This window comes from Mastigoproctus giganteus, chromosome 4, assembly GCF_048544385.1.
Source record: "Mastigoproctus giganteus isolate SK-2022 chromosome 4, ASM4854438v1, whole genome shotgun sequence".
Taxonomy (NCBI): Eukaryota; Metazoa; Arthropoda; class Arachnida; order Uropygi; family Thelyphonidae; genus Mastigoproctus; species Mastigoproctus giganteus.
Window position 1 is genome coordinate 15,983,124 of NC_143578.1, and position 13,184 is coordinate 15,996,307.

The 13,184-nt window shown below is 36.2% G+C and overlaps 1 protein-coding gene across 3 annotated transcripts in view; it reads right to left on the reverse strand.

Annotated features, from left to right (window-relative positions):
* LOC150086434 (katanin-interacting protein-like) overlaps nt 1–13,184 on the reverse strand; it is a 351,533-nt gene that overhangs the window by 266,868 nt on the left and 71,481 nt on the right. For all 3 annotated transcript variants that reach the window (XM_090372573.1, XM_090372572.1, XM_090372571.1), the window contains 2 exons: nt 4,395–4,468; nt 1,350–1,419 (listed from right to left, as the gene is read on the reverse strand). In XM_090372573.1, coding sequence (XP_090228699.1) covers nt 1,350–1,419; nt 4,395–4,468 — 144 coding nt within the window. The remainder of the gene's footprint in view (nt 1–1,349; nt 1,420–4,394; nt 4,469–13,184) is intronic.

Consider the following 13,184-nt stretch of genomic DNA (forward strand, 5'->3'; position numbering starts at 1 on the left):
CCAACTATCAAGTAGTTCTGTTGTGCAGTAATACTTTTTACACAATAAAATTCACTTAAACTAATCACGTGATTTCAATAGGCAGTTAATTTTCATTTTTTGCTCTTAATGTAACCTGTAACTTCTTTCCAACTTATTTCGCTATTTGACTCATTCAGTTTATCAGACCAGCTAGTGAAAATCATCCAATTTCCATAAACTTGATTACTGCAGAATCCTGGACATCTCCCAAGAGAAAATACATCTTTTAAAACTATTAATTTTAATGTAGTTGTAATATCTTGAATTTGTTAGAATACCTGGACAGAAGATACACTATATAATAAGTTTTTTTGAGCAAACTGGACGATCGATAATCCCAGCATGTCTGAAATAGAGAGAGAACACAAGGGGCTCCTCAATCTAGTTTTCACTAAGAAACTGCAGCAAAAACTTGAGAGCGAGGGAACCAACAGCAGGCAGTAACCACAATACCATAAAACAGGTTATATCTAAAGCTTATGTGATCAAAGATATATGCAAGGGCTTCAAATTCAACAGCAGTGACTTTAGTGGACAATTATGCAATTGTTGCACATATGAAGTATGGCTTTGGTGTGAACTGCAAAGTTTGACAACTGGACATCTAAAGAGAGAAATCTGATTGGGGTGTACAAGGGTGTGGTTAAATGAATGAGGAAGGACTGTCCTCCGTTATGAGAGAAAGAGAGAGAGAGAGAGAGAAGAAGAACTAGGGGGGGCACAAATTACAATCTCAGGTAGAATAATAGAAGACTGAACAACTGGAATACTTTGCCTCAAAATGTAGTAGATACAGTGAGGCTGGATAAGTTTAAAACAGAATTGAGTGGTTATTATTACGATTTATTTCATTTTTTTGCTGAGGCAGAAAATGTTCACTTCCTTACATTTTTCAACTTACTAATACTAATACCAACATTCCTTTTAATTATTGAAAAAAATATTCAATCCAGAATCCAATTTAAATTTGTGAAAGTTTTGATTATAACTACTATATATCAGAAAATGTATCACAATCACTAAACACAAAGTAAGTGACTGCACTAAGCTTGGAATTAACACACACAGCTACTTCAGTAACAAGAAATTGTTTTGGTCCTTTAAACTTAATTTACTCATTAACTGGTTTTTTGATTAAGAATATGATTTTCAATAATATATAAAACTTTATAATTTGTACCCATAAGGATTTGTTTTTTTTTTTTTTAATGAAATTACTGGCTATAAAACTTTGTACCAAAGCAAAAATGTTAATATCCAATCATATGCTAAAATAAATTGTGTGATCATAATACAGCATCAGTGAATAGCACTAATACATTACTCACTTGAAAGAGATGTCAGGGTTTGATTAGCTTCAAGACTATCTTTTGTTATGTCATTCTCTGTACTTGAGTGCTATAAAAAATATTAAATTTAATTAGACAGCTTTTGCATTTTAACTTGAGGCAGATTTTCCAATTCAATTTTAATTCATTTTTTATCTAAATTCAAAGTTAAATGTTATTTTTATAAAATAAAACAGATGCTGGTAGAAATAAAATAAGAAAATACAGAATTTCCAGAATTTAAAATAATGACAAATCAAAATAAATATCAGAAAGATTACAAGGCATATACATAGTCACTGCAGGCACCAAATAATTAAATAATTAAATTAAATTAAATTTTAATTAAATAAAAATTACCAAAGAACAATGCAAAATAAAAAAGCCTAGTAGTATTTTAAAACAGATCAGAATAAAAAATTAATGATTTCATTAGGTATTTCATTTTGTCCTTATTAATAAGAAGATAATTTATGTATATATACACAGAAGTTTGTGTGTGTAGAAGTCTTATGTATGTATGTATATATATATATATATAGAAGTTGTGTGTGTATGTGTTCGCATGTGCGTGTGTGCAAAGGAAGATATGAAAACAGTTCATTCTGCTTATTCCTTTAAAGGACTTAAACACCTCTACCACGTTACTCCCCAAGTGTCTCATCTCCAATCTCTGCAGTTCACATGTTTGACATTTCTCATAGGGGGCACCCACCCTTGGCACTTCCAATCAATCCAGTTGTCAATCTCTGCACAGTCTCTAGAAATGTCCTTTTTATTTAAGGTAAAGCCTCCAAACCTGAAATTATTATTATTATCAATAATATCCATTTATTTCCAATCAAGCAGTTGCACTTAACAGTTTTAGACTTTTGATCACATTTGGCATAAAGGTCATTAAAAGAAGTTCCCACCTTCTTTTAAGGTCATTTGGCACACATTTAGAAATCTTGTAGCGTCCATGCCTCGCTGGGTACGAGCTGTTTTGGCTGCACGCGAAGGTCAATATTTTGGCTCATTGGTGTGTATATATATATATATATATTTATTTAAATAATGACAAAAGTTAAAATATAATGAAATAAATAAATTACTATTATAAATATTAAGCTTTCATTAGAGGCAGCAACATGCACATCTTCCATATGAAGCCAAGATATATCCAATATTTCAAAATAAAATAAAATAAAACATAAGCCAGTAGTACGGCAAAAACTTTATATATATATATATATATATATATATATTTTTTTTTTTTTTTTGTTAGTTTTTTATATTATACATATTTTTATTTTGTTTCTGTGTAATCCATAATTTCGCTATATTTTATATATCACTCAAGAACACTTAGCTATAGAAATTAATTCTATAGCTAGCATTCCTCAGTTTGGTATAGTTGAGTCTCACCCATGATCAAGTGAGAGACTTCTCTCAAACCCAAAGTGCAAGCCTGAAAACAGATTTATATACAGAAATCCAAAAAACAGCCAATTTTATTTAATTTTTACATTAATTTTAACTTGATTTAAATTTATTTAATTTTTGTTAGGTCTAATTGTATTAATTTGCTCTTTCAAACCAATAAACTAATTAAATATTTTGCATGATAAAGTGTCTCCATTAAATTTTCTTACTTAGTAGTAGTCCCATGCCTCATTCAATTAAAAATCTTTGTTAGCCAGAGTATGGCAGCAGCTTTGAAATACAGTTGTGTCTCCATATCTGCTGATTCAGTTACCCACGGTTAACCACAGAAAAAAAAAAAAATTAAAAAACTTAACACATACTACTCGCGTGTCCAATACGATTCTTCCCTTTATTTTTTACAATGTTGCGAATGGTTTGGTCACCAAGTTTTTGTTTAATTTGAAAGCACAACTCTTGTGTATGCCCATCATTTTCGCGATTTCTAAACAAAAAATAAAATAAATAAATAAATAAAATTGTTACTATAAAAAAAAAATTCAGACATCCCTGACATAAATAACGAAACAAAATTTGTCCTTTTGCGGTGCGACGGAACATAACAATCGACGCGACGCACTAAATCAAACTAAACATTTGGTCTCTTGTTTTATTTATTTATTTTTTGTTTTGAGCAGTAGGTGTGAAGACAGCGGGGGGGGTTGCAAGATAATAGGTACACTAATCTTCATTGGGAAATGAAAACTTATAACGGCGGGTCTTGTCGCTTATTTACGACTTGCAAAATATCCGTTTATACCTATTCTAGTTATTACTTGAATTTTATGATTTCTGGTTGATTTTTTTTTTTAAGTTGGAGTCTTGATGTGTTCCGGTTAATCGAATCCCGATAAATCGAGAGTCTGTTGTACTTTATTATTACTGTATTTAATGTTGGTAATGTCTTATTGTGTGTTTAACTTATTAATTAAACTTTATTATACATATGTACGTACAAGAAAATCACATTATATATGGGATCAGCAGGTGTTCCCTTATATCCGCAGTTTCAGCCATCCACAGTAGGTCTTGGAACGTATCCCCAACAGATACGGCAGTCTTACTGTATATCACATTTCAAATAATCTAATAGTGAATTAACTGTATCAATTTCGATGCACTGTTACACATGAGAAGTCTGTATAATTAATCATTATAAATTGTACACAATGTATAGATTACTTTCAGCGGCAAATAGGAGGAACCATGGAGCCCGCCAAAAAATAATAAAATACTTTGACTTGACTTGTTCTCCCTCACAGGTGAGACAAGAACTGGGTGGAGCACAAATATAAAATCTCAGAAAAAACAGAAGACCTGGTTGGTGGAGCTAAGTTATGAGTGGTGGGGTGGCGAACACTGGAATAAGTTGCCTCATAATGTGGTAGAGGCAGCGAGTCTGACTAATTCAAAGCAGAACTGAATGTCTAACTTGTGCGAATGACACAGTGTGAATATTCTGCTTTTTTTAATTTTTGATACATCTGCTTCTTTGCATCACTTCACCTTGCTAATATTAGTCTTTAAAATCTACATATAAAATTTAACAAAATGGAAGTACTTTTCATTTCCCTTACTTACTTCAGAATCTGATACAGCTAGTTCGACATCACAGGCACTATTATCATGACTGCTTGTTTCAAACTCATAACTTCCTGAAACATTAAACAGGTTCAAATGATGCTAGCAACTCAACATATTACTAATGACAAAAAAAAAAAAAAAAAAAAAAAACTAAAGTTTTGAAAATTTCAGGGTAGGAATTAAAGAAAAAATAATTTACACAAAAGGCAAAATCTGTAATTACACACTAACTGTAATTATTGTTGCTATAATTATAAATCTAATGGTAAATCTATTATCAGCATCCAAATCTGCTATACCTAGCAAGTGTATAGGTCATTTAGTACATATCACTCCCACTGATCCATAAAAAAAATGAGTATGCTCCAATGAAAGATAAATTATTTGGATTGGACTGCAAACACTAGTTTTAAACGGGTAGTACTTACCGTATTTCCCCATGTATAAGACACTCCCATGTATAAGACGCACCTTAATTTTGGGGCCCGAAATTTGAAAAAAAATCTATTGCATAAAGTTATTGAACTCAAGTTTTATTCATCATAAAATTCATACAACTCCTCATAACTTGAATTCAGCACTGTACGAAAATCTTTTCTGAGCCATTTCTGGGCAGAACGTGGCAAAACGTAACCTAATATACCGGTAACAAGTGCGAAACAATGAGCGCAAAGACAACAAGCGCAAAAAAGCGGGAAATGCAAGTAAAAAAATCTACAACCACTGTATAAGACGCACCTAGTTTTTTGACCCCAAATTTTTCGAAAAAAGGTGTGTCTTATACATGGGGAAATACAGTATATATACCCAGACAAAATAGGGGAAGTATATGATGACAGCCTTATCAATCAATTCAGCGCTAGAGAGATTGTGCAAGGCTGATGGGGTAGAAATTTTCTCAGCATAGTCTATGCTTCTTAACAGGAGAGGCTGCTTCTACAGGGATGGAATACTCTTAAACAGAAAGGGTGCAAGAATCTTTGCTGATGCTGTTGAGACAGTGTTAGGTGGGGCAGAAAACTGGAAGCTTGGGGGAGATGCACAGACTAATAGATTAACTATGGCCACAGGCAGAGGTAAAAGTGATTCCTGTGCTGCATCTATTGGTTTGACTGTTGACGATCTTGCTCAGGTTGCTGAAAAACTGAATGAGTATTTTACATCATTCACACATAAGGAATTCTTTAGGAAAAAGGATGAAGTTTATCAAGCTCTAACAGGGAGCTAAATGATTTTGTAATAACTGAGAGGAAAGTGGAAGAGAAATTGTCAAAGTTAAACATAAGAAAGGCACATGGGATGTATGAGATCTACCCAATTATATTAAGGGAGGCAGCAAAAAAAGTAAGCAAACCCTCAGCCATAATCATAAGAGCATCCTAGGATTCAGGGGAGGTCCCCACAGACTGGAGACTGCAAATGTACCACCAATTCACAAAGGTGGATCAAAGGGTGACACCAGTAATTACAGATCTGTTAGTTTAACTTCTGTTCCATAGAAAATAGTCACTGTTAAAAAGAAGTAATGCAGGACCATCTGGACAGGCAAGCAATTATAATGCAATCACAGCATGGATCAGTTAAGAGGCAGCCTTGTCTGACCAATTTGATTGGATACTATTACGTGGTCACAAAGATGCAAAAAATAATTTTGACATCATACACTTCAATTTCAGGAAAGCTTTTGTTACTGTTGCACATAAAAGACAGCTATACAAATTAGAGCAGTGTAGCATTGAGGGAAAGTTACTGCTATGGATAAAGGGATGGTTCAGTTGGAGAACATAGAGAATGGTAATCAAAGGACATTGCTCTTCATGGACTAATGTTATTAGTGGAATCCCGAGGAATTGGGCCCATTGTTGTTTTCTACATTTATTAATGATATCGATCAAGGCACAGCAGGCTTATTGTCCAGGTTTATAGTTGACACAAAGGTCAGCAAGGTGGTTAATGACAGGAATGATGGTATGCTACTCCAGTAGGATCTAGAAAATTTAGGCAGATGGGCTGAGAAATGGAAATTGAAGTTAAACATTGACAAATGCAAAGTACTGCATACAGATAGCAGTAACCCCACAGAGAAATGTACCAACTGTGTGGTACCACACACAGGGTAGTAGAAAATGAAAAGGACCTGGGGATAATTGTGCAGTCAGATATGAAGTTCTCAAAGACTGCAGACAGGCTGCCAGAACAGCACATGGGGACTTTGTCAATGATATACATGAATTTTGCTAGCACGGATAAAGAGGTGATTATCCCATTGTATAAGGCAATGTTCAAGCCACATCTGCATATAGGTCTGGAGGCCTCATTTTAGGAAGGAAGTAGAGCTGCTACACCAAGTACAGAGAAGAGAAATGAGATTGTTGAGGGGAACAAAAGGAGGCTTGATACCAAGAAAGGTTTAAGTTTAAAAAAAAAATGCAGCATTTGGAGACATAGCACCTGCTAGGTGATAAGATTGAGATGTTTAAGGCTTTTGAATGAATTGAGCAAGCTCAATGCTGATGGAATTCTTTCTCTTGCTTTGACTACATACACGAGGGAACATAAACTCAAATTGAGGAATGATAGTTGCAGAACAGAACTGTGGAAGTTTAAACTGTGATAGCATAAACAAATTCAAGGAACAACTAGACAAGCTGCTATTGAAGGAAATGAATGGGTGAAATGGGAGGTGTTGTATTTTTGTTTTTTTTGCTGATGCTGTATAAGCACTTTCTTGCATCAGTTGCCATTACTAATGCTAAGGCTAATATCAAGTGGTGGCCATTTTGTTTCAAGATGGCAGATCAAAATAAAAATGCCCCCAGTAGTGTTGTCCCAATCTGTTCAGAAGACCTGTAAATTTTGTTTCAGAGTGTAAACAGAGGAGTTCCAAATAGATTGCACCTATAATAAATGATGGCAGGTACACTTAATCCACTATATTGTGTAAATTTGGTTTAGGTCAAATTGTAAACTTAGCCCTCTCTTAATCCACTATATTGTGTAAATTTGGTTTAGGTCAAATTGTAAACTTCAGTTCTAAATAGATGGCTCTTGTAACTAATGGCCACCACCTTGTTAAAAGATGACATATCAAAATAAAAATAACTCCAGTAGTGTGTCCTCATACCCACTCATAAGACCTATAAATGTTGTTTCACTCAGAGTGTAAACAAATGAGTTCCAAACAGATTCACCTATAATTAAAGTTGTTATCCATCTTGTTTCAAGATGGCAGTTCAAAACCCAGTGACTGTGTACTATCCTCTTTCCTAAAGAATATTGTAATTTATTCAGGATCAGAGTTCTAAATAGGCGGCACTTACATCAAATGGCAACTATCTTGTTTTAAGATTGTAGATAAAAATTAAACCCCACTGAGGTAGTGATGTCTCTCACATGTGTATGGTTAATTTGGTTTCAAGATATATAAATACAAATGTTTTTAAGTTTGGGGAACAGATACAGAAGTCTGTTGGGAAAACAGACTAAAAATTCTGACAATTTTGAATGTTTTCTTGGGGGGGGGGAGAACTGTTAAATGGTTAAAAATTTAAACTTATACTCTATTTAAAATATTCATTAAGGGACTTGGCAAATGAAGAGATTGAATGAATCTACTCCAGTCTACTGCTGATGCAAAGCTTTTCCTCTGTCAATTGATATTCCTCAAGGAAGAAGTTCATGGTAAGAATTTTTTTCTCTACTTTACTAGAACATTTTCTGTGTAATATATATAGTAATGCTGGTCCTCCTGCAACTTTGCAAGTTTCTCCAAGGTTTGATGAGCAAATCCAGGGTCGTATTAATCATATCATTACTTATTTACAAGCATCTTGTTTAAACATTAATCCATTTAAAACTAAATTTCTTGTCTTTAAGAAATGCCCACTCTTACTAGGATTGTTGTAGATTTAATTATGTGGAACTACATTGTCTTCATTGCCAGTTAGGTGTTTGCGACTTGAAAGTTGATATGTCCAAGGTATCAGACCCAAAAGGTATTTTCAAATGTTTGCAATTATTTCTAATGCTTATTCTTACCCATGAGTCTGTTGCCTGGTCATCTTCTGATCCTTCAAATCTAAATATATTATTAAATTCTGAATATAGGTATCATGCTGGTTAGCAATCAAATTCAGGTTGTACCAATCGCCATCAATGTAGTCTTTGCTTAATACAGCAGTAGAAAATGCACGGTGCTTTCTTTATTTGAAATGTCTAACGAACTCAATGTGTGAAACTAATGACATTGTTGACCTCTGCAGCTTCATGGTCTGGTACATCCCAAGAAATCATCTATTTGTAATGCCATTCCTGGTGCATTTAATAAACATATTAAGAAATGCAACCAATTTTTTTATTTTTTATTTTATCAATGATGCATTGACCATGTTTAACTCATCAAATCTAGGTGATTTATGGCTTCTGACTCTTTCTATAGTCCTCATAAAAAGGACATGGTTTGGTTCTGGAGCCTCTGTTGTTGCAACTTTGTAGTTTTTTTTTTCTTCTCATTTTATTGCTTTTAAGTCCCTTTGAACTTTCTTTTACCGGGGTACTATTTGCATTTATGCATTTCAATTTGGTAATAAAATTATTTTATATATATATATAAGAAATAAATGATAAAAATGTAGAAAAAATATAGAATTAGAGAAATAGAAAATTATAGAATTATTGAAACAGAAAAGGAGTATCACATCAGATTAATGCCATCAAAATATTTTTACTATGAATACCTATATTCCATATTCTTATTAAATTTCATTAGTCATATGATTTCCTTGGCATTCATTTCAATAAATACTGTAATATATATATATTAAAATATAGTAATATGGATTATGGACTAGGGACTCTACATATATTGGCAGAAGGAACTCAATGACCATAATGGTATATATGATTAGATGATAGAGAGGACCAGAATAGGTAATGAGCTAACAAATGGAGCTACAGAAAACATGGAAAGATATAGGAAAAATAAAAAGAAGTACTTAATGCTGAAAAGCAATTTCAAAAGCGATTTATTTTTGCTATATCTTTCCGTAGCTTCATTTGGTAGCTCATTACCTATTCTGGTCCTATCTACCATCTAACATATATATATATATATATATATATATACAGGGTGTCTCAAAAATATTGGTACAAACGTTTAGGGGAGGTAGGTATCATCTAAAGGAATGTGAATCGCATAGGAACCCATAACCGGAAACGTCACCGTAAGTCGGTAGACAGTGCTATTCATCAGTTCGCGAGAGGGAAAATTTCTGGTTTACTCATTCAAGCAGTAGTTTCCGCACGAAGAGCATGCATCGATATACGAACTGTGAGCTGGCAGACATGCACCTAGTGTATGGATTAGCAGAGGGCAATGGACAAGCCGCTCAACAAATTTATGGAGAACGCTTCCCAGACAGACATGTACCAGACCACTGTTTGTTTGCGCATGTGCATCAAAATTTGTGCGATTATGGGTCATTTAGAAGTAACAGGAGTAGTGCGGGCAGACCACATTCGACGTGAACGTGGTAGTAGGATTATTCTGGACGGCATTCAACACACTTTTTTCCATGGCGGGAAACCGCCATGGAAAAAGTGTGTTGAATGCCGTCCAGAATAATCCTGCTACCAGCACACGTGCCGTTGTCTCTGCCTTAGGAGTGTCTCGTTGCACTGTAAAGCGTGTCTGGCACGATGATTCCTTACACCCCTTTCATCTCCAAAGGGTTCAGTTACTGCTCCCCCAAGATCATCCTTTTGTAGCTTTTGCACAGTGGTTTCTCCAAGAAAGTGTTCAAGACTTGAATTTTCCAGCCTATGGTTTGTTAACGGATGAGGCTTATTTCACTCGGGAAGGCTTATTCAATCAGCACAATGCTCATGTGTGGGGCTCACGAAAACCCACACAGTGTGCGCCCCCATGCGGCACAACATCGCTTTGCAATAAATGTGTGGGCAGGTATGGTCAGTGACTGCTTAGTCGGCTCATACCTGTTACCATCCCGCATGAACTCCGCTAAATATCGGATCTTTCTTGAACAAGTTGTACCAGGGTTACTTGATGATGTTCCAGCAAATGTGAGACGCAACATTTGTTTTCAACATGACGGGGCGCCTGCCCATTATGGAGGGTGTGTTCGTTACCATTTGAACAGGTGTTTTGGGCGTCGATGGATTGGCCATGGTGGATCCGCTGCCTGGCCTCCACGCTCACCTGATTTATCGAGCCTTGATTTCTTTCTGTGGGGGGGGGGGGCCTTCAAATATATCGTGTATGAATCGCCTGTGGAGACGGAAATGGATCTCGTGGCGAGACTCGTCTGCGCTGCTGCTACTGTCAAAGAAACTCCAGGTGTGTTCGACCGTGTCTGGCAATCCATACTGCGTCGGTGTCATGCATGCATCGCGTCTCATGGTGGAACCTTCGAGCATCCGTTGTAACATCATGAAATGCATCCATCTCGTACTCCATTGTTAATATTATATCAAATAAATGTTTGCCACTAATTACTGTCTTGTGTCATTTCTGCTTCTTGTGCCTCTGCTACTAATTTCCCGTGACGTTTCCGGTTATGGGTTCCTATGCGATTCACATTCCTTTAGATGTTACCTACCTCCCCTAAACGTTTGTACCAATATTTTTGAGAAACCCTGTATATATATATATATATATATATACAGGATGTCTCAAAAATACACGGCATAACTTCAGGAATGAGTTCCTCGTATGTAGACAATAAAAATATTTTATATCAACATAGTTCCGGAAATGCTTGGTGCCCGAGTTATTAACCGGAATGTACGCCTGCCCTGTGAGTTTGTTTGGAAGAACATGGGGCCTAAATAACTTATCACCAAAAACACACGCTCAGATGTTGAAGGCTGAACCGTTGTTGGTGATGTGATGGAAGAATTGCATGTGGGTTTTCCTCAGCACATACATGCTGATTGTGAAAGTTTTGGATTCCGTCTCATGTGAACTGTGTTTCATCTGTGAATATCACTAAGGCAGGAAAGTGAGGAGTTGTACCACACTGCTGCAAGAACCACTGGCAGAACATTACTCACTCAGGGTAATCTGCTGGTGACAAGGCCTGTACCTGTTGTAGATGGTAAGGATACAGTTTGTGTTCTCGCAACACTCTCAAAATAGTCGAACGTTGAACAGCCAGTTGCATTGCTATTCTGCGGGTGCTGATTCCAGGAGTGGCATGCACAACATCCAAAATCTCCTCCTCTACTTAGTGAGTCATAGATCTTGGTCGTCCTCTATTGGCAGCAAGAGGTGTAAAGGTCCCATGTTCACAAAGGCAGCAATGGATACCTTCAAACGTTTTCCTGTCTGGACATTTTCGTTCTGGGAACCTTTCGTGGTACAAACAATGAGCCTCCAGAGCATTGCCATCCACCAAACCGTACATAAAGTGCATATCTGCTTGCGCCTGATTTGAGTACATGGTCGGAATGGAAAACCACCAGATTCTGTCAGTACCTTGTGATGAAGGAAATCACCTGTGGGAGATAAGACACTAGAGTTAATAACTCGGGAACCAAGCATTTCCGGAACTATGTTGATATAAAATATTTTTATTGTCTACATGTCTACATACGAGGAACTCATTCCTGAAGCTATGGCGTGTATTTTTGAGACACCTTGTATATATAATCATATGGCCTTTTCCTGTGCGTGCGTGCGTGCGTGTGTGTGTGTGTGAGAGAGAGAGAGAGAGAGAGAGAGAGAGAGAGAGAGAGAGAGAGAGAGAGAGAGAGAGAATGCTGTAATACATCATTCTAAACAAGCAAAATTACTGCAGTGTTGTAAATACATTTCATGTCTGACATACCTGTCAGTGTGAGAGAGAGAGAGAGAGAGAGAGAGAGAGAGAGAGAGAGAGAGAGAGAGAGAGAAAATGAGAAGATAAAAAATAGCTTATAAACTGAGGTAATGACCATGCCATTGATATTCTCCCTGCCTTCTTCTGCTTGAATTTAGCATTAGCATTAGCAGAGGCATTTGATGCAAGAAAGAAAGCTTATGCAGCATCAGCCAAAAAAAAAATAATAAAATAAATAAATAAATAAAAAATAACCACTTCAACTTCACCCCTCTGTTCGTTCGAAATACCTGTCCAGCTGAGCCTTAAACTTATTTAGGCTATCAACTTCCACGACGAGGGATGGAAGTCTGTTCCACCAACCAACCACCCGCTGGCTAAAGGCAAATTTCCACACGTCTATCCTACATCTGTCTTTCCTCAATTTGAATTTATGGCCTCTCAGGTGATTATTCTGAGCAAGAGGAAGAATCCCATCAGCATTGAGCATGCTCAAACCATTCAATGCTTTATACACCTCTATCAGATCACCTCGCTGGTGCCTAGTCTCCAAACACTGTAATTTGCAAAACTTAAGCCTTTCTTCGTAAGAGCACCCCTTTGTTCCATTCACTAATCTTGTTGCCCTTCTCTGTACTCGTTCCAGCAGCTCTACATCCTTCTTGAAATGAGGCCTCCAGGCCTGTATACAGTACTCTAGGTGTGGTCTGACCATTGCCTTATACAAGGGAATAATCACCTCCTTATCCTTGCCAGAAAAATTCCTATATATCATTGACAATACACCATGAGCTACTCTTGCAGCCCATCTGCACTGCTCAGAGAACTTCATATCTGCCTGCACAACCACCCCCAGGTCCCTTTCATTCTCTACCACTGTCAGTGAAGTACCAAAGAATTGATACGTTGCTCTGGGGTTGCTGTTTCCCATATGTAGTACTTTACATTT